Source organism: Oncorhynchus mykiss, chromosome 21 (genome assembly GCF_057628025.1).
Source record: "Oncorhynchus mykiss isolate SJ-2025 chromosome 21, ASM5762802v1, whole genome shotgun sequence".
Lineage (NCBI taxonomy): Eukaryota > Metazoa > Chordata > Actinopteri > Salmoniformes > Salmonidae > Oncorhynchus > Oncorhynchus mykiss.
Genome location: NC_143042.1, coordinates 43,047,367 through 43,070,334, shown reverse-complemented (window position 1 = coordinate 43,070,334; position 22,968 = coordinate 43,047,367). Strand labels below are relative to the sequence as shown.

At 41.6% G+C, this 22,968-nt stretch overlaps 1 protein-coding gene across 1 annotated transcript in view; it reads left to right on the top strand.

Annotated features, from left to right (window-relative positions):
• Positions 1-6,397: 6,397 nt before the first annotated feature.
• The window catches only part of LOC110500612 (Kv channel-interacting protein 4), a 241,026-nt gene continuing 224,455 nt past the window's right edge, over positions 6,398-22,968 (top strand). Inside the window, exon 1 of the mRNA XM_021578066.3 lies at positions 6,398-6,568. Within this exon, the coding sequence (XP_021433741.2) occupies positions 6,508-6,568 (61 nt within the window). The 5' untranslated portion in view covers positions 6,398-6,507. The remainder of the gene's footprint in view (positions 6,569-22,968) is intronic.

Sequence of the window (22,968 nt, the reverse complement as noted above, 5' to 3'; positions counted from 1 at the left end):
GACGAAATGGTCAGTTTTCCTGCAAAACTAGCTGTATTACAATATTTTTGATGGAGCAGTGTGGATTAAGGTAAAAATGTGGAATAGATGTCTTCATGAACATACCCAAACCAGATTACCCGAGATCTGACCCGGTATCCAACTGGGGCAGAACCAAAATTCTGTAGTTGACTCTCAGAACCCGGGTCGGATCACGCTCGGTGGCCATGGACCTCGGAACTGTGTGAAAATGCCGACCAGATCCGAAATGATATTTTGAAGAAGAAAATATTATGATTAAACAGCCTGCTTTCATAGACGTAACATAGTAAACATAAATCTGAGACACTCAAATTAGTATGATACGTAAAGTTTGGTATGGTTACATAAGAATCAAGTCAAATGTATTTATAAAGCCCTTACATCAGCTGATATCTCAAAGTGCTGTACAGAAACCCAGCCTAAAACCCCAAACAGCAAGCAATGCATGTGTAGAAGCACAAAATTCTGTAGTTGACTCTCAGAACCCGGGTCAGATCACGCTCGGTGGCCATGGACCCTGGAACTGTGTGAAGACAGAAGGTTACTTAAGGCAGGGTAGTTGGTCGCGGTGGATGGGTGGGTTTATAATGCGAACGTCAAGCAACCCAAAGGTTGCATGTTCAAATCTCATCATGGACAATTTTAGCTAATTTTGCAACTGCTTACTACTTTCTAGATATTTTGCAACTACTTAGCATATTAGCTAACCCTAACCTTAAAGCCTAACTCCTAGCTTGGCTAACGTTAGCATTAGCCACCTAGTTGGCGTTAGCCACAACAAATTGGAATTTGTAACATATCATGCAAGTTCATAACATATTGTTCGAATTTAAATTTGTTCTATGTTAAACAATGTTAACTCAAACAGTATGTGGCCAGTGGGTTAGGCCTATCAAGAAGGAAAGTGTTGGAAAGATTTTTCAAATACAGTGAGGAACTATTCGCAATGGATGTCAAACACTTGGTTGACTTTCTGTGTGAGGGGATGAAAAAATACTGCACAGCCCAAGTGGTGGTGAGTTAATGAGAAATACGATCAGACATCACCAAATGGTAACTTTTAGGCCCTACATTTTTACACAGGCCAGGTAGGTTACTTCTATGCATGCTCAAGTAAAATATATCAAAAAATAAACATGAATTAATTAAAAGGGTAAACAATTTACACAGTGAAATAATGAATGGGCACGAATTAGTGGGAGACCAAGAGTACATTCTGGAGAGAGACATGCCTCTGCCACACACCCCATCCTTTCTTCTTGTCACAACATTTTAAATTAGGGATGTCATTTCTGAAAATACTAAGCTGTAGTGTTGACAAATCAGTTATGAGATAAATCTGAAAATGAATGTGAAACGCTCACTGTCAGACAAGTCAAAACAGTTTACTAGCTTTTGTGGCAATAAATCCATTTTTTTTTTTTTAATCTTTGGGATCCATTTGGGTCCGAAACAGACCAGACCCAATTTGGATTCGATTCTCTCTCATCTCTGACATATTTTGGGTCCAATCCACCTTGGATACAAAGTGGATTGGGTATTGAAAAGAAAAGTGGATCGGGTATTGAAAAGAAAAGTGGATCGGGTATTGAAAAGAAAAGTGGATCGGGTATTGAAAAGAAAAGTGGATCGGGTATTGAAAAGAAAAGTGGATCGGGTATTGAAAAGAAAAGAAAAGTGGATCGGGTATTGAAAAGAAAAGAAAAGTGGATCGGGTATTGAAAAGAAAAGAAAAGTGGATCGGGTATTGAAAAGAAAAGAAAAGTGGATCGGGTATTGAAAAGAAAAGAAAAGTGGATCGGGTATTGAAAAGAAAAGTGGATCGGGTATTGAAAAGAAAAGAAAAGTGGATCGGGTATTGAAAAGAAAAGAAAAGTGGATCGGGTATTGAAAAGAAAAGAAAAGTGGATCGGGTATTGAAAAGAAAAGAAAAGTGGATCGGGTATTGAAAAGAAAAGAAAAGTGGATCGGGTATTGAAAAGAAAAGAAAAGTGGATCGGGTATTGAAGAAAAAAAAATGGATGGGTCTTGTCGATTTCGGATGGGAATTTCATGGCTCCAATTCGGTTCGGATCTCAATTTCGGGATCCGAGAAGAACTCTAATTTGGAGTACAGGGGCATATCCCATCCCTGCAATGGGCACCTGCTCCACAGTGTCTTAATGTAACCATGACTGTGCTCAGACCCTAGTGCAGTTAAAACAAGCATAATGGTGGGTCGGTACACTTCTGGCAAAGTGTCAACAAGTTCTGCTATCAACTGAGTAAATTGCCTCCTGTTTCAAACCAATGATTACCCCAAGCTGTCCATTATACTTTAGTAAACAGACATTAGTGGTGTATAGTACTTAAGTAAAAACCCTTTAAATTACAACTTATGCTGTTCCAACATGCTTCAAGAGAGCCACCATTGTTCCTGTTCCTAAGAAAGCTAAGGTAACTGAGCTAAACGACTACCCCGTAGAACTCACTTCCGTCATCATTAAGTGCCTTGAGAGACTAGCCAAGGACCATATCACCTCCACCCTACCTGACACCCTAGACCCACTCCAATTTGCTTACCGCCCCAATAGGTCCACAGACAACGCGATCGCAACCACACTGCACACTGCCATAACCCATTTGGACAAGAGGATTACCTACAGTGGGGCAAAAAAAGTATTTAGTCATTCACCAATTGTGAAAGTTCTCCCACATTAAAAGATGAGAGAGGCCTGTAATTTTCATCATAGGTACACTTCAATTATGACAGACAAAATGAGAGAACAAAAATCCAGAAAATCACATTGTAGGATTTTTTATGAATTTATTTGCAAATAATGGTGGAAAGTAAGTATTTGGTCACCTACAAACAAGCAAGATTTCTGGCTCTCACAGACCTGTAACTTCTTCTTTAAGAGGCTCCTCTGTCCTCCACTCGTTACCTGTATTAATGGCACCTTGTACGGCAACTGCTCCGTCCACAACCGTAAGGCTCTCCAGAGGGTAGTAAGGTCTGCACAACGCATCACCGGGGGCAAACTACCTGCCCTCCAGGACACCTACACCAGCCGATGTCACAGGAAGGCCATAAAGATCATCAAGGACAACAACCACCCGAGCCACTGCCTGTTCACCACGCTATCATCCAAAAGGCGAGGTCAGTACAGGTGCATCAAAGCAGGGACCGAGAGGCTGAAAAACAGCTGCCAACATACTGACTCAACTCCAGACACTTTAATAATGGAAATTGATGGGAAATTGATGGAAAAAATGTATCACTAGCCACTTTAAACATTACTCATATCATATGTATATGTATATACTGTACTCTATATCATCTACTGCATCTTGCCATCTTTATGTAATACATGTATCACTAGCCACTACATTACTCATCTCATGTATATACTGTACTCGATACCATCTACTGCATCTTGCCTATGCCGTTCTATACCATCACTCATTCATATATCTTTATGTACATATTCTTTATCCCGTTACACTTGTGTGTATAAGGTAGTAGTTGTGGAATTGTTAGGTTAGATTACTCGTTGGTTACTACTGCATTGTCGGAACTAGAAGCACAAGCATTTCGCTGCACTCGCATTAACATCTGCTAAACATGTGTATGTGACCAATAAAATTGGGTTTGATTTGATAAGTAGTTTTTTTGGAGTATCTGTACTTTACTATTTATATTTTTCACAACTTTTACTTCACTGCATTCCTAAAGAAAATCATATATTATTTTTCTCCATATATTGTCCCTGACACCCAAAAGTACTTGTTCCATTTTGAATGTTCAGCAGGACAGCAAAATTGTCTAATTCACACACTTATCAAGAGAACATCCCTGGTCATACCTACTGCTTGTGAACTGGCAGACTCACTAAACACATGCTTTGTTTGTAAATTAGGTCCGGGTGTTGGAGTGTGCTCCTGGCTAGCTGTAAATAAAATTAAAAAAAACAGAAAATGGTGCTGTCTGGTTTGCTTAATTTTATTTGTATTTATTTCACCTTCATTTAACCAGGTAGGCAAGTTGAGAAGAAGTTCTTATTTACAATTGCGACCTGGCCAAGATAAAGCAAAGCAGTTCGACACATACAACAACACAGAGTTACACATGGAGGTACAGGTCGCAGTGGTGGGTAGTATATGGGGCTTTGGTGACAAAACGGATGGCACTGTGATAGACTGCATCCAATTTATTGAGTAGGGTATTGGAGGCTATTTTGTAAATGACATCGCCAAAGTCAAGGATCGGTAGGATGGTCAGTTTTCGAGGGTATGTTTGGCAGCATGAGTGAAGGATGCTTTGTTGCGAAATAAGAAGCCAATTCTAGATTTAAATTTGGATTGGATATGTTTGATGTAAGTCTGGAAGGAGAGTTTACAGTCTAACCAGAGACCTAGGTATTTGTAGTTGTCCACATATTCTAAGTCAGAACTGTCCAGAGTAGTGATGCTGGACGGGCGGGCAGGTGCAGGCAGCGATCGGTTGAAAAGCATGCATTTACTTTTACTTGTATTTAAGAGCAGTTGGAGGCCATGAAAGGAGAGTTGTATGGCATTGGAGCTCATCTGGAGGGTTGTTAACACAGTGTCCAAAGAAGGGCCAGAAGTATACAGAATGGTGTCGTCTGCGTAGAGGTGGATCAGAGACTCACCAGCAGCAAGAGCGACATAATTGATGTATACAGAGAAGAGAGTGGGCCCAATAATTGAACCTTGTGGTGCCCCCATAGAGACTGCCAGAGGCCTGGACAGCAGGCCATCTGGTTTGACACACTGAACTCTATCAGAGAAGTAGTTGGTGAACCAGGCGAGGCAATCATTTGAGAAACCAAGGCTATTGCGTCTGCCAATAAGGATGTGGTGATTGACAGAGTCGAAAGCCTTGGCCAGGTCAATGAATACAACTGCACAGTATTGTTTCTTATCGATGGCAGTTAAGATATCGTTTAGGACCTTGAGCGTGGCTGAGGTGCACCCATGACCAGCTCTGAAACCAAATTGCATAGCGGAGAAGGTGCGGTGGGATTCGAAATGGTCGGTAATCTGTTTGTTGACTTGGCTTTCGAAGACCTTAGAAAGGCAGGGTAGGATAGATATAGGTCTGTAGCAGTTTGTGTCAAGAGTGTGTGTCCCCTGGCCTCCTGGGTGGCGCAGTGGTTAAGGGCGCTGTACTGCAGCGCCAGCTGTGCCATCAGAGACTCTGGGTTCGCGCCCAGGCTCTGTCGTAACCGTGGGGCGACGCACAATTGGCCTAGCGTCGTCCGGGTTAGGGAGGGCTTGGCTGGTAGGTAGGGATGTCCTTGTCTCATCGCGCACCAGTGACTCCTGTGGCGGGCTGGGCGCAGTGCGCGCTAACCAAGGTTGCCAGGTGCAGGTGCACGGTGTTTCCTCCGACACATTGGTGCGGCTGGCTTCCGGGTTGGATGCGCGCTGTGTTAAGAAGCAGTGCGGATTGGTTGGGTTGTGTATCGGAGGACGCATGACTTTCAACCTTCGGAGTTGTAGCTATGAGACAAGCTACTAAAACAATTGGATACCATGAAATTGGGGAGAAAAAGGGGTAAAATTCACAAACAAAAAAAAAGTGAAGAGTGACCGCAGCTGCTTTCCAATCTTTGGGAATCTCAGACGACATGAAGTAGTAATAGGCTAGTAATATAAGGAATTTCAAACTATTTATACTTTTGATACTTAAGTATATTTTAGCAATTACATTGACTTTTGATACTTGAGTAAAAGTATTTGGTTTTAAATTAAGTGTAATTTGACTGGGTGACTTTCACTTTTAGTCATTTTCTATTAAGCCATCTTTACTTTTACTCAAGTATGACAATTGGGTACTTTTTCCACCACTGACTGACAATGTGTCAAAAACAGAGAAAATGTATATTCCCAGTGGCACAGTTCTTGGAACCAAGAACTGCAGACCAAGTGTGTGTTTTGTATTTGTTTGTTTGTTTGTTATTGGCCCCCAGCATGGCAAATGATTAACTTTGTAACATTATACTCCTGCATTGTGTCAACAGAAGGAAAAAAGTATTTATTGTGAGTCACCTTTTCATATCCAATATAGACTATAGGAGATTTAGAATGTACATTGAGAAAAAACGTCACTTTGTTTGATCTTGTTTGGCTATTTTTTTTTCTACAGAAACGGGCTAATACCTATATATGTAGATTCATGAGAGGTCTAATCTTTAAAATATTAAATTCCCTCAATTTGATAACACCATATACAAACAGAACTTAAACAGTCGTTATAATAAGAGGTAATGTCAAACAACCGGTTCCGATTCCAATTTAGAAATTTGCTTATTGCAGCTGACTGAAGTTTTGATGTGTCGTATGCTCGCCCCCCATTGAGAATGCCATGCGCAAGATTTCTGCAGAATCTGCACAAGCTCGTGGGCAAAGCAGCGTCAACTTTCCAGTGCTCCAAGTCATTTACTCACTGTCGCTCAAACTAAACTAACGACTTTTATAACCATGGATTCAAAGAGAGTGGAAAGCATATCTGCCCGAGTGGATGCTGCTGGACGTTCAACTGGTAGGACAGTATTTGCATGTTTTATTATACAGCCTTTGGGTTGATATGTTGATGCTGATACTAGGCGAAGCATGCTGGTGGAGTTGGCGTGTCAGAGGCGTCGGGTTTACCTCGAAGTGCTTTGCATGGAGACGTTTGCTAAATTATAAAATGTTGAATGAGTCATGTTTCTACTTTTGCCTTCTCGGATATTATAGGAACGAAATGTACCGTATTTGGAGTACATACTACAGCTACTTAGCACTACCTGTCTTGTCTATTTGAACAGCTGTTTTTGAATAGAAACACTTGCATGAGGTTTCGTTCATTGCGTTCTATATTTGTTTTAATTTATTGTAGCCTAATTAGTCGGAAAATGTTGGTCTATCCTTTTTGTTGTCATGTAGCCTATACTTTTAGCTATTTACTGGCATCTCTAGTCTGGTTTGTGAACATTTTAATGGCTTATGATATGAATTATATGGTACATAATACGATTTGAATGTGAAACATTAACATTTGAAACACTGAATTTGGCACAGCATTCGTGCAGTTATCTTTAATGACTACTATGTCAGATTACTATAAATGCATATTCTGCTGCCACCATAATAAAAATGATTTACCGTAGTCAGGACTACAACTTTGTAGACCGTTTTATGTCGAGGAATATGTTTTTCATTATATAAAAACGTACACAGTTGAATTGACATTCCCTCCATCAACATTGTTGCTCTTACCTGCTCAACTCCATTACTATCTCTACAAATAAATTACTTAAATACAATGTAACACCACATTTTTATACTGTAGTGTTACCTAGCGCATCACGTAAAAATCACTAAGATGCGTCCCTGCAACTACTGCATGTGTCCTTTAGTGTCGTGGAGAGACATCAAGGAGAGGTAGAGGTCATGGACAACACAAATACAGTTTGTTCTCGAAGTGAGCAAGTGACCACCTACGTTCCTACCCAGGCTTCTTTTCTAATCAGAACTTGGTTGCCTTCCAAACTGATAATCACTCTGGCAGCTCATTGCTTCTCTCATAACGCAATGGAACAGTAGTTAACAGATCCTCCACACATTTCAATGTTTGTTTTGGCTGTTTGCATCTTTAATTGGGTCCTAATTATGCCTGCAGACCTGGCGTTTGAACCAAAGGATTTCAAGGAATCCAACTGTGAGTGGACAAATTGTGCTGATCACAACTTTCTCTAAAGTGGTCTGTGGAGGTAGAAAGTGTTCCTTATGCGATTGTTTTCTCTAGCTATGTACTCTGAGGTGAGATATGAAACTGTGATTTATTCTGACTGGGTAATTCTGTACTTCCTCAACTCTCTACTGACAAGGCAAATTAACAATGCACTCATTTGATGTTGCGGTATTGCGAGAAATGCTCTGGCAAGATTAGCCTAATTGTTTTAATTTGCATATTCAGTGCCTTTAGCTGCTTAGTAATTTCTTGTAAAGGTTTTTTTTTTCATGTGGTGTTAAAGCATACTCATGTTCAGACTGTCTTTCCTATAGAATTTGGCCATTTTGTGGCCAGTTTTAGATTTTGGAGTTGTACAATGGAATTGGTTGCACATTTAAAAAATGTTGACTAACTTTGTGGTACAATGAGCATCTGTCCAGTCAGTGTTTGTACAGAACACCTTCTTGTGAGAATTATATTCTGTAATCCTATAGTGCTACTAGGTACATGCAGGTTCTAATCAGGACATTCATTAGCTGAATTAGGTGTTAGAGCAGGGCTGCAACAAAAACCTGCAGCCTCATTGGCTCTCTAGTAGGATTGTCCACCCATGATGCAGTATAATGTTATTGCCACCAATCCGTGTGATGTGTAAATAGGCAGGGGTACTCTGCATGTAATCGTATTGCTGACTATGGTTAGCCATGTCATTGCATTGCATCAGCTAACTGATGGCTGGCCAGTAACACACTCACCCTTTCAGTTGTTGATCATTGTTAGCAAACGCAGATCAAGCTTTTCACGTCACTCAAGTGGCAGCACTTGTACTTGGTTGAAATTACTGGGACTACCCCTTTACTTTTCTTGGAATGGAATTGTCCCTTGTGTAAAAAGCTACAACCAGCCACCCAGCTTGGGGTACTGTTGGGGCAATGATGACTGGCATCCCTGCCTCATTCATTCCCCTAGCAGATCACCACTGAACTTTTACAGTGGAGGAAGATACATTCTGGAGGCGTTCGGCTGCTAGTTCTCTGTATTGTTTTCTCTTGTGATGCTATAATTTGCCAGCTACAGTTGAAGTCGGAAGTTTACATACACCTTAGCCAAATACATTTAAACTCAATTTTTCACAATTCCTGACATTTAGTCCTAGTAAAAATGCCCTGTGTTAGGCCAGTTAGGATCACCACTTTATTTTAAGATTGTGAAATGTCAGAATAATATAAGAGTGATTTATTTCAGCATTTATTTCTTTCATCACATTCCCAGTGGGTCAGAGGTTTGCATACACTCAATTAGTATTTTGTAGCATTGCCTTTATATCGATTTAACTTCGGTCAAGCTTTTCGGGTAGCCTTCCACAAGCTTCCCACAATAAGTTGGGTGAGTTTTGGTCCATTCCCCCTGACAGAGCTGGTGTAACTGAGTCGGGTTTGTAGGCCTCCTTGCTCGCACAAACCTTTTCAGTTCTGCCCACAAATTTTCTATGGGATTGAGGTCTGGGGTTTGTGATGGCCACTCCAATACCTTGACTTTGTTGTCCTTAAGCCATTTTGCCACAACTTTGGAATTATGCTTGGGGTCATTGTCCATTTCGAAGTCCCATTTGCGACCAAGCTTTAACTTCCTGACTGATGTCTTGAAATGTTGCTTCAATATATTCACATAATTTTTCCTCCCTCATGAAGCCATCTATTTTGTGAAGTGCACCAGTCCCTCCTGCAGCAAAGCACCCCCCACACCATTATGATGCCACCCCCGTGCCTCACGGTTGGGATGGTGTTCTTCGGCTTGCAAGCCTCCCCCTTTTTCCTCCAAACATAATGATGGTCATTATGGCCAAACAGTTCTATTTTTGTTTCATCAGACCAGAGGACATTTCTCCAAAAAGTATGATCTTTGTCCCCATGGGCAGTTGCAAACCGTAGTCTGGAGTTTTTATGGCGTTTTTGGAGCAGTGGCTTCTTCCTTGCTGAGTGGTCTTTCAGGTTTTGTCGATATAGGACTCGTTTTATTGTGGATATAGATACTTTTGTACCTGTTTTTCCTCCAGCATCTTCACAAGGACCTTTGCTGTTGTTCTGGGATTGATTTGCACTTTTCACACACAAGCACCTTCATCTCTAGGAGAAAAGAATGCGTCTCCTTCCTGAGCGGTATGAGTGGCTGCGTGGTCCCATGGTGTTTATACTTGTTTATATTGTTTGTACAGATAAACGTGGTACCTTCAGGCATTTGGAAATTTCTCCCAAGGATGAACCAGACTTGTGGAGGTCTACAATTTTTTTCTGAGGTCTTGGGAGAAATTGGGCACTGAGTGGGCACTGAGTTTGAAGGTAGGTGTTGAAATACATCCACAGGTACACTTCCAATTGACTCAAATGATGTCAATACTGGAGCACATTACCACCTCTCTGGTATCCATCCACTTCACAAAGAGCAGGCCATCTTCACGGATCCATCGCATGGTACCCCGCTTAGCCCGCTTAGGCATGTCGTTCACCTTTGTCTTTGGAAAGCCCACTCTGTTGGTCCGAATGGTGCCACAAGCCCACACATCCCGCTTCCTCAGCTCTGTAAACAGTGTAGGGCTTGTGTAGAAGTTGTCCACAAACAGTTTGTGGCCCTTCCCCAGCAGTTGAAAATCCAATAACTAATATATTGCAAATAAAATAAGAAAATCAAAAAAATAATCTCAAATGAATAATATTTGATATTATTAATTTCAAACAATGACATTAGCATTAGAATTTTCCAATCCAGCATAGCATCCTCGCCATGCAGAAACATGTCTTCCGCCTGGGAGTCAAAACTAGCTTCGCTGAAAGATTCTTCCTGAAGCAACTCGGTCTCGCTGTATCTATCTATTTCCTCTATAATTTGGGTTAAATCTGTATACCTAGACTTTGTTTTAGCTTTTCCTGATTTATTCGCCATATTTTAAATATACAGTGCCTTGCGAAAGTATTCGGCCCCCTTGAACTTTGCGAACTTTTGCCACATTTCAGGCTTCAAACATAAAGATATAAAACTGTATTTTTTTGTGAAGAATCAACAACAAGTGGGACACAATCATGAAGTGGAACGACATTTATTGGATATTTCAAACTTTTTTAACAAATCAAAAACTGAAAAATTACGCGTGCAAAATTATTCAGCCCCCTTAAGTTAATACTTTGTAGCGCCACCTTTTGCTGCGATTACAGCTGTAAGTCGCTTGGGGTATGTCTCTATCAGTTTTGCACATCGAGAGACTGAAATTTTTTCCCATTCCTCCTTGCAAAACAGCTCGAGCTCAGTGAGGTTGGATGGAGAGCATTTGTGAACAGCAATTCTCAGTTCTTTCCACAGATTCTCGATTGGATTCAGATCTGGACTTTGACTTGGCCATTCTAACACCTGGATATGTTTATTTTTGAAACATTCCATTGTAGATTTTGCTTTATGTTTTGGATCATTGTCTTGTTGGAAGACAAATCTCTGTCCCAGTCTCAGGTCTTTTGCAGACTCCATCAGGTTTTCTTCCAGAATGGTCCTGTATTTGGCTCCATCCATCTTCCCATCAATTTTAACCATCTTCCCTGTCCCTGCTGAAGAAAAGCAGGCCAAACCATGATGATGCTGCCACCACCATGTTTGACAGTGGGGATGATGTGTTCAGCTGTGTTGCTTTTACGCCAAACGTAACGTTTTGCATTGTTGCCAAAAAGTTCAATTTTGGTTTCATCTGACCAGAGCACCTTCTTCCACATGTTTGGTGTGTCTCCCAGGTGGCTTGTGGCAAACTTTAAACAACACTTTTTATGGATATCTTTAAGAAATGGCTTTCTTCTTGCCACTCTTCCATAAAGGCCACATTTGTGCAATATACGACGGATTGTTGTCCTATGAACAGAGTCTCCCACCTCAGCTGTAGATCTCTGCAGTTCATCCAGAGTGATCATGGGCCTCTTGGCTGCATCTTTGATCAGTCTTCTCCTTGTATGAGCTGAAAGTTTAGAGGGACGGCCAGGTCTTGGTAGATTTGCAGTGGTCTGATACTCCTTCCATTTCAATATTATCGCTTGCACAGTGCTCCTTGGGCTGTTTAAAGCTTGGGAAATATTTTTGTATCCAAATCCGGCTTTAAACTTCTTCACAACAGTATCTCGGACCTGCCTGGTGTGTTCCTTGTTCTTCATGATGCTCTCTGCGCTTTTAACGGACCTCTGAGACTATCACAGTGCAGGTGCATTTATACAAAGACTTGATTACACACAGGTGGATTGTATTTATCATCATTAGTCATTTAGGTCAACATTGGATCATTCAGAGATCCTCACTGAACTTCTGGAGAGAGTTTGCTGCACTGAAAGTAAAGGGGCTGAATAATTTTGCACGCCCAATTTTTCAGTTTTTGATTTGTTAAAAAAGTTTGAAATATCCAATAAATGTCGTTCCACTTCATGATTGTGTCCCACTTGTTGTTGATTCTTCACAAAAAAAATACAGTTTTATATCTTTATGTTTGAAGCCTGAAATGTGGCAAAAGGTCGCAAAGTTCAAGGGGGCCGAATACTTTCGCAAGGCACTGTATAAACTTGTTGAAAATGCTATTGAATATGTACTGCTATGCATAACACCAGTGGCTCCCTCAAGTAGGATTTGCAATGGCGAAAGAACCTCTTTTATGCCAGAGTTAATGACAAAGTCTGGTCTTCAAACGTATAACCATTACGTATTGCCATTTACCTTAGCTCATTGGCTATCTTCCAAGCTAGATTTCAAGATGATCAGTGGTCATTGGGCCAAAATACAGTCAATCAACGATAGACCGGTCCTACCATTGGTACGCAATGATGTCATTGATTGGTGTCTTCAAATCGGGTTGTTTCGGTTAATACATCCTGGGAAAAGAACCATCAAGTATGATTGTGTTAGTAACAACCAGAGGATTGCAATGAAACCAACGATGACTGGATAAACGTTTGTTTAGTGTGTTTAATTACCACGAACGCATCGTCCAAAGTTGAATGAGACGGAAATCATGACGCAAGCGGTTTACAAATGTTTTGTGTTAGGCTATAAAAATGGATTTTATCAAACAAAACAAACATTCACTGTGTAGTTAGGACACTTGACATTGCCACCAGAGGAAGATATTCAATGGTAAGTGATTTATTTTGTTATTTTTGACTTTCATGACCTAATGCTTGGTTGGAAAATGCTAGTAATACTTGTGTGTGCGTGGCGCCGTCCTCAGAAAATAGCATGTTTGCTTTCGTAGTAACGGCTTTTTGAAATCTGACACAGCGGCTGGATTAATAAGACGTTCATCTTTTAAATGATGTAAGATACATGTATTTACAAGAATATTTACTATAACAAATGGTGTATTTAGAATGTTAGAATGTTAGCTCTCTGCAGTTTCACCGGATGTTGGCCTGGTGGGACGTTAGCGTCTCACCTACCCTAGAGAGGTTAAAAAGACTAGCTAGTTATTTACTAGGCTGATTTCATGATCCGATTTAGAAAAATGTCACCCCCCCCCCCCCCCCCCACAAAAAAAAACACGGTCTCCTAGGCGCTCTCCACCAGGTTCTGTTTGCTTAGGAGCCAGCTTTTGTTTATCCCGTTGGGTTGTCATGTCGGGAAGCATCTGCTAGGATGACCGCCTGCCGTCTGACTCAGGCCAGAGAGCAAGACAGTGAGAAAGAGAGGGAGGGGGAGATTGAGAGAGGGAGGGGGAGATTGAGAGAGGGAGGGGGAGATTGAGAGAGGGAGGGGGAGATTGAGAGAGGGAGGGGGAGATTGAGAGAGGGAGGGGGAGATTGAGAGAGGGAGGGGGAGATTGAGAGAGGGAGGGGGAGATTGAGAGAGGGAGGGGGAGATTGAGAGAGGGAGGGGGAGATTGAGAGAGGGAGGGGGAGATTGAGAGAGGGAGGGGGAGATTGAGGGGGAGATTGAGGGAGGCGGATATTGAGGGGGAGATTGAGAGAGGCGGATATTGAGGGGGAGATTGAGGGAGGCGGATATTGAGGGGGAGATTGAGGGAGGCAGGTAAGGAGGGGGAGATTGAGGGAGGCAGGTAAGGAGGGGGAGATTGAGGGAGGCAGGTAAGGAGGGGGAGATTGAGGGAGGCAGGTAAGGAGGGGGAGATTGAGGGAGGCAGGTAAGGAGGGGGAGATTGAGGGAGGCAGGTAAGGAGGGGGGGAGATTGAGGGAGGCAGGTAAGGAGGGGGGGAGATTGAGGGAGGCAGGTAAGGAGGGGGGGAGATTGAGGGAGGCAGGTAAGGAGGGGGGAGATTGAGGGAGGCAGGTAAGGAGGGGGGGAGATTGAGGGAGGCAGGTAAGGAGGGGGGGAGATTGAGGGAGGCAGGTAAGGAGGGGGGGAGATTGAGGGAGGCAGATGGGGAGGGAGTGAGAGAGGGGAACTGGTGGAGTTTATATGCGGTTGTGGCAGAAATAAACAGCGCAGGGAAGAGTGAACAGAAGGAGTGAGTTTATGATTGTTGGAGGCCAAAAGGAGAATGGACTGCCTTTCATGTTTAGATAATCAACTCCTAGGCTTGTTTACGCCACAAATTTCACTCTGTTTGACTTCCTTGGATGGGCATGCCAAACAGGCGGTGCCACCGAGGGACAAAGTGCCAGTCTCCTTCACTGTAGTGCATTTCTATTCATGTAGTGCATTTCTATTCTTATCCAGAGCAACTTACTGGAGCAATTAGGGTTAAGTGCCTTGCTCAAGGGCACATCAACAGATGTTTCACCAAGTCATCTCCTGGGTTCGAACCAGCAACCTTTCGGTTACTGACCCATTGCACTTAATCACTAGGCTACCTGCCACCCATTCTCTTAGTATCAGAGAATGTAGCCTTATATGTACAGAGTTGAACTATAGAGGTCTGTCTGCCCATATCCTGATAAGTACCAATATGTCACGCTACATCTATAACCATCAGCCTCCCCAAGTCAGCGATAATGTTCTAATGTGAATCACTCATCGTCCCTGCGCTCTTCATTTATGTCCTGTCTGAAAGCTATGGAAGAAGAACATTTTATGAGGTCACGGTTCAAGTTTGATATATGATGTAGGAGGTGGAGCATAACACGCAATTAAGTAAAATCATCTATGTGCAGTGGAATGCCTGTCCAATTTGATTTTTTTCTGTTCTGAGTGCTGTGATTGGACAGATGGATAGAGAGACATCGTCATCAAAGGTGAGGAGAGATGACAATGTACCGTTTATATACACTGAACAAAAATATAAACGCAACATGCAACAATTTCAATGATTTTACTGAGTTACAGTTTAAGGAAATCAGCCAATTGAAATAAATTCATGAATCTATTTATTTCACATGATTGGGAGTACAGATATGCATCTGCTCACAGATACCTTTTGTGCACAACATGTAGAAAGAAATGAGCTTTTTTGTGCGTATGGAACATTTCTGGAATCTTTTATTTCAGCTCATGAAACATGGGGCCAACACTGTACATGTTGGGTTTATATTTTTGTTCGGTGTACATTGATTTTCTACATTGAAACACTCCTTGTTTGTCACTAGCGTTCCGCTAACCCGTTTTCTGGAAGCATATTTCCGTTTGGAACATACTGTATTTGATATTGTGAACTAACCATTTGAATAGTCATTGTCATTGGTTAAGGGGAAAGGAACACCATCACACTACCATGCACAATAGGAATCAGTTTAACCCTGGAAGAGTTTCACTACCCTAAAATCCACTAAAATCAATCGTAGGTTTTGGTCGAACTTGTTAAGATTTCACATTTTTTGTGCAAATGGATTCTGTCCCAACATGGCTGTGCAAGTGGTCAATAGATTTGATATTTCTCATTTGACCAATAATTGTTTTCATTGTTTTTGGGTGCACTGCAGATGGCAGTGAAACTGGTTTACCAGACTGTTGAAGTAGAGGAAGGTTTGGCATGTCAATTAGTGGTCATGATTTATAGTCCAAAAAAGCTCCCTATTAAAGTAGTCTGCCAACTCTATCATTGTCTTATATCATTTCTTATTTCATTACTCAGCATAAGCTACACATTTGATTGAAAATAATGTCTGCATTTCTTGTCTGTCTGTGGTTGTTGTCGTGTCAGATTTTGTATTTAGCAACCAATGTTGTCGTACCAGTTAAATGTTGGTCCTGGAGGGCAGAAACTCTTCTGGTTTTCATCCTCTCCCTCTTCTAAGAGATTAATTTAGCATCATGCAATTAACTACCAGGTAGAAACAAAAAACAGTAGGGATTCAGCCCTCCAGGACTGGAATACAACCACCAAACGTTTTCCTTGTGTTCCTCGTACTACGTACTACTTAAGCTGAGATTCAATTGGGTCTGTGCTATCCGGGATCCTTGGAACGTCCCTATCCTAAAACCTAACCTTAACCCTTACCCTAACCTTAACCATAAGCCAACCATAACCCTTAACCATTTTACAGTTCAACTTCAATGGAATAGGGACGTCCTGTGGAACCCTGATGGCACGGACCCAAATGCAGGGAAAAAGTTGTATTCGTTGTTATTAAAAGTATGAATTTCAGCACCCAGCGGAAGGACCGCAGTTGTACAGAGGACAAACAGGTACAGGTAAGCGTTTTCAAGTTTGACAAGAATGGACTGAGGGTGACTCGATGTTGTTGCTGTCTGAGCATAGGGTGAGTTCGTAAATTCACTCTGGACACTCTACTCTGAAATGTGAATGCTCTGGTTCGAGCATCTAGAGCGCTTGATAATGACGAATTTACGAACGATCAAACGGTTCACAGAAAAGGCGTGACTGCTTTCTTTTGGGTAGTAAACAATGTTTAATCTATTTTTGAGAGCAGGATGTCATTGATGATACCATAGATGGTGTGCTCCGGGTCATGCTACACGGTGAACAGGAAGACAAGCAACAACCGTGTTCCAGTAGTTGTTTCATCATGGCAATCTTCTCTGTGTGCAGTGTCTGTGCTTCCAATGCCCCTTTTTCAGCTGCTTGCTGTGGTGTACCAACCTCCACCCTGTAATCTTTAAACCAAGCTGGCTCAACAATCAGGTTCAATGTTAGCTAGCTAACTTGGGCTATAACTAGCAATACAAATGTCTCTGCGATTAGAATACTATTACTCCGCAGATCATCATTACCTACCGAGATAGCCAGCTAGCTAACAGTTGACTTTCTGAATAAATTAGAAACGGGTAATATCTGAAAATGTAGCCAGCTAGCTAACAGTTGACTTTCTGAATAAATTAGAAACGGGTAATATCTGAAAATGTAGCCAGCTAGCTAACAGTTGACTTTCTGACTAAGTTAGAAACGGGTAATATCTGAAAATGTAGCTAGCTAGACTATCTATACATGGATGGACGCTTCCCCCTTCTGTCACGGGTGCCATGGTTGCCCATAGTTTGAAGATGTAATCCAGAGACGGGTGTTTTATACAACAGTCTTTTGTGTGTTATTTGCAATCAAACTGCAGAATGTTCTCCATCTCCTTAGCTATCATACTCTAATTCCACTGATTTCACAACTCGGTCTTCTAGAAAGTGGAGATTCACACTTATGCAATTTTACTACGTGATACCTTTTCAAAAGGTTAGAAAGGATTACCTTCACATACTGACCAGCTCTTATTATAGACAGAAGTGTGCTACATTGTGTGCCCCTCTTTAGTGTGCTAGAAGTGTGCCACTCTTTATCTCAGCCAATCATGGCTAGCTGGAAGGTTGCTGTTTTTTTTCGTGGCTAAACCAACTAGGCTTGTAATTTTAACAATTGTATTCGTATTTACAGATGGCAGACAAGCTTGTTATTAAGGCACATGAAAGTTCACATGGTCCAGAAGACATTTCTGGCAAAAAAAAATGCATTTGGATTTTTTTTTTTTAAATGTTCATGTTCAAATGGCTCTCCTGTGAAGTAGGGATGTGCGACGTACACCTAGTTTCCCGAAACGAGTCACGGTTAGGTAAGAGACACAACTTAGTCTCTTACAGTGCATTTGGAAAGTATTCAGACCCCTTGACTTTTTCCACATTGTTACGTTAAAGCCTTATTCTAAAATGTATTAAATTGTTTTTTGTCCCTTGTCAATCACACACAATACCCCATAATGACAAAGCAAAACGTTTTTTTGTTTGTTGCAAATGTATCAAAAATAAAAAAAACTATCACATTTACACATGTTTTCAGACTCTTTACTCAGTACTTTGTTGAAGCAGCTTTGATGCTACAAGCTTGGTACACCTGTATTTGGGGAGTTTCTCCCATTCTTCTCTGCAGATCCTCTCAAGCTCTGTCAGGTTGGATGGAGAGCATTGCTGCACAGTTTTCTTTTTTCAGTTCTCTCTAGAGATGTTTGATCAGGTTCAAGTCCGGGCTCTGGTTGGGCCACTCATGGACATTGAGACTTGTCCTGAAGCCACTCCTGCGTTGTCTTTGCTGTGTGCTTAAGGTTGTTGTCCTGTTGGAAGGTGAACCTTCGAACCAGTCTGAGCACTCTGGAGCAGGTTATCCCTGTACTTTGCTCCGTTCATCTTTCCCTCGATGCTGACTAGTCTTCCAGTCTCTGCCACTGAAAAACATTTCCACACCTTTCACCGTGGGGATGGTGCCAGCTTTCCTCCAGATGTGACGTTTTGCCATTTAGGCCAAAGAGTTCAATCTTGGTTTCATCAGACCAGAGAATCTTGTTCCTCATGGTCTGAGAGTCCTTTAGGTGCCTTTTGGGAATCTCCAAGCAGGCTGTCATGTGCCTTTTACTGAGGAGTGGCTTCCGTCTGAATGGTGGAGTGCTGCAGAGATGGTTGTTCCTCTGGAAGGTTCTCCCATCTCCACAGAGGTGCTCTGGAGCTCTGTCAGGGTGACCATCAGGTTCTTGGTCACCTCCCTTACCAAGCCTCTTCTTCCCTGATTGCTCAGTTTGGCCGAGTGGCCAGATCGAAGAGTGTTGGTGGTTCCAAACTTCTTCCATTTAAGAATCATGGAGGCAACTGTGTTCTTGGGGACATTTTTTGGTACCCTTCCTCAGATCAGTTACTCGACACAATCCTGTCTCGCAGTGCTATGTACAAGTCCTTCGACATCATGGTTTGGTTTTTGCTCTGACATGCACTGTCAACTGTGGGCCCTTATATAGAGGTGTGTCTTTCCAAATCATGTTCAATCAATTGAATATCCCACAGGTGGACTCCAATCAAGTTATAGAAACATCTCAAGGCTGATCAATGGAAATAGAATGCACCTGAGCACAATTTTGAGTCTCATAGCAAAGGGTCTGAATACTTATTTAAATAAGGTATTTAATGAATGTGCAAAAAGGTTTAAAAAAAATATTTTTTCGCTTTGTCATTATGGGGTACTGTGTGTGATGAGGGTGAAAAAAATATTTGCAGCAATTTTAAAATAAGTCTGTAACGTAACAAAATGTGGAAAAAGGGAAGGGGTCTGAATACTTTCCAAATGCACTGTGTCATGCCCTCATCAGTATGCAACCAATGCAACCACTTTAAATTGCCCCTATTCTTAGACTAAAGGCTACGTGGCCATAGGGGATTTAGACTTAAAGCCACATTACATCCATCTTTATATAGTTTCACAGCATTGTGATTTCAATCGGTTTAGTGAATGTGGAAGCAGAACCCTTATACTTTATGATTTAGACATAATGCATATGGATTTTTAGCAAGGATCCACAATGCTGTTTGCAAAATCTGTCATAAAACAAATGGTTACGGCTCCATTTATTTAAAGACCGTGAGATTTACAACAGCTATCCTGTCGTGGGGCCAAACAACATAGAGCTGTCACGTGCTGCATTCATTCATTCCTGATGTACAGTCGTGTGAAAAAGTAAGTACACTCCCTGGAAAGTTGCCTTTACATTTCCATCTGTCCAAATATAAAAATTAATCTTCACTTCAACACGAATGACAACACTTGGAAGATAATACTTTGCAATCATTGAATCATCAAAAATCAACAGCAATGCAATTCCATGGTGCGTAAAAAAATAAGTACATCTCTAGCTTCAATAGATGGTGTTGCCCCCTTTGGCTGAAATAACGGCAATGGTTCGTTTTCGCCAAACATGGCATCTGGCATTGCGGCCAAACAACTCCACCTTTGACTGTCCAGAGCACATTGTTCCAGTAGTTTTGGTCTTTACCCAGCTGTTGTCTGGCAAACGTCAGTCTTGTCTTATTATTATTTTTGAGAGCAGAGTCTTCTTCCTTCCTGACCTCCCATGTAGGCCATGTTTGTCTCTTTCTGACAGTTGACTCATGCACTTTGACATTGATTGTGGCAAGAGAGGCCTGTAAGGTCACTTGATGTTACCCTGGGGTTCTTAGACTTCTATGAGCATCTTTCGGTCAGCTCTTGGACTGAATTTGGTGGGACTTCTCCATTTGTAGATGAGCCGTCAGACAGTGGGATGATGTACTTTGATTTGCTTGGAAATTGATTTGTATCCCCTCCAACTCATGGGCATCAATAGTCTTTCTTCTGAGGGCCTTGGGTGGGTCTTTTGATCTTGGCATGATGTTCCACACACCCATATGATTTTCTAATCATTTGCACCTGTTTTGGTGCACCTGATTCTAATTTTAGCCATTTTATGTGATGGTAAAGGTTGGGGTGTACTAACTTTTTCCTCATAAGGAAAATACTTTTTTATTTTTTTTAATTGCGTAACATTTTCAAAGTAGATTTTTTTTTAGTTAAATCTGGTTACCTTTCTAAATTAATGTGGTGGGAATTTAGCTCAAATATCCATGTGTCCAAATTTGTACAAAAAATTTACTTTCCAGCGGGTGTACTTTTGTCGCTGTCTGTGTAAATTCTGACCCCAACTAGCCTCAGGCTAGTGAGCTGAGAAAAGGGAGCCCCTGAGAAAGTAGTTGTGACCTGTACAATGTACAGCACTTTGTCTAATTTGTCTTGTGCTCTATTGCCACAATGATACACAGCTCTTCACGGACAGAGGCCTAATCACCAAGTTTATACAGTGTCTTTGGAACACGCTGACCAGCAAAAGAGCCACTTGTTATCTGCAGATAGCAGGCACCGCTCGGCTGAATAATTTATGCAGACATTCCGACACATTGACTCAGAGTGGGAAAAGGTTCCTGTGTGTCGTGACTCATGTTCAGTCAAGTGGCTTTCTACTCAGGCTGTAGTGCCATGCTCCATTTAACAGGTGAAAAGGCTGCTCTGGGGAGAGAGGGGAAACCATGCAACAATGGACTACACCGCTCTCACTATTCATTACAGTTATGCTGAGTTGGCTCTTCCCTGGAGTATTGACAATTCCCATTAAAAAGTGCTGAACTCTCATTTGGGAAACAATTACCATTAGTGCATAATTAATACTGTAGTATGAAAATAAATGGTAATTGTATTACACTATTAGAATACAACAGCCCTTTCAGGTTATTTTATTCTTTACATGCTTATTGTAGATTAGTTTGTAGGGTGAGGTGGTGGATCCTGGCTTACACTAACATGCATAGCCTGTTTGAATATGGAAGTGATCCTTTATTTTTCATTTGATGACACATTATTGATATCAAACTGCCCCTATTTCCAGTATATACAAGATGGATTTTACGAAACAAAATGCAGTGAAAGAAACAATGGTGTTTTTTTCCTAGTAATGTTACCTAGTAACCAATTTAATGTGTCATAAATAGACAACCAAATAAAATAGACTTCTCAATTAAGATGTCGGAGAGCTCATAGTTTCATGGCACATACAGCAGGTAACTTCACACTGCAGATACAATAATTCCAGCGTTTCTCTTCTCCCCAGTTCACATGCGTACAGTTCTCATTTCCCTGGTAGTTATCAGGCTGTATGTTGTCGCGGTCGTAAAACCTGGACCCGTCGCTCCACAGCCAAAGGCACTCCTGGGTAGCAACTTCCCGATCCAGGTTCTCGCGAGGTCGTGCGTATGTCTGCAGACCTCGAGAGGTGGGTTCTGTTCCAACGTAGTTTCCCTTGGCACCCATGTCCTCTATATGCACTCTAAGAATGTGGGGTTCAACAAGGGTTCATCTAAGAGTCTCAAAGGTCTTCGAAAAACTTTAGGGTTCTTGGCACTGAAAAAGGTTCTTCCAAGAACGACAAAGGAGGTGGGGTTAATCAAGGAACCTCCTTAATTGGTGGGGGTTCTTGCAGGAACCTAACTGCCCAACTGAAACAGGCCCTTAACTGAAAAAATGTTAAGATCTCCTCAATTGAAGGTAAGGTTTGTCCCTTGTATGATCTAAATTGATACTGTTTTATGATGATACCATCTATCTTTTCATGTATGGCAAATCTTTCTAAAAACCCAAAATGGACACAATTCAATGGATATCAATCAGAGGTAAGAAAATGTAGGCTATAAGAATATGTTGAAAGCTAGCAGTGTTGGGTACAGATGACTGAACTGCTCACTTTTGTGCCGGTGTTTGCAGGTATACAGACGAGGAGGCATACAAAGGTATGTGAATTGGTATTATGCTATGCAGAGCACATTGACCATCCTCCTCCCTTACCTCTTCAATGAATATCCCATAGGCCTCTACGTTATGGAGAAGAAATGTGTATGAAAACCATTATCAAAACAGGAATCCTGTTCAATGACCATGCACTGTAAAATCATTCTGGGCTGTGGATACGGAGAACATCAACACACCAGAGGACATACCCATTATACTTGGGATCGGCTGGGAGTTTACCTCCTATTTAGATTTTTGAACTCTGCTTTGCCACTAAAATCATGATAAACAATGACAACTAAAATATGGTGTTATTGTTATGCTTATAATTATTATTAATAATAATAATAATAATAATAATACGGGAGGGTGGGGGGGTAGTGACATTTTTTTTTACCCAAAAGTTTTTTTGAGGAACCATTAAAAGGGGTCCCCCACAGTTTCAATTTGAAGGACCCCTAAAGGATACTCCAGGAACCTTTTCTTTTTAGAGTGTAGGAGGAACGTGTTTCACGTCAGTCTCCTGTAAGGGTAAGGATCCGTGGATTTGCCGTCTCCTGTAGGGGTTTAAGAGGATGAAGTTGGGCCTCTAGTAAGGGCGTTTCTGTCGCTGAGCGCAAAGACAGTGCTCACGAGTAGGAAACAGCGCTGTCAACTTCGCCATGGCATTCGTCTCCTGTTAGAGAGGGTTCTGTTCATCTGCAGAAGGAGGCACACCTTTTTATACAGTACAGGTAGCTT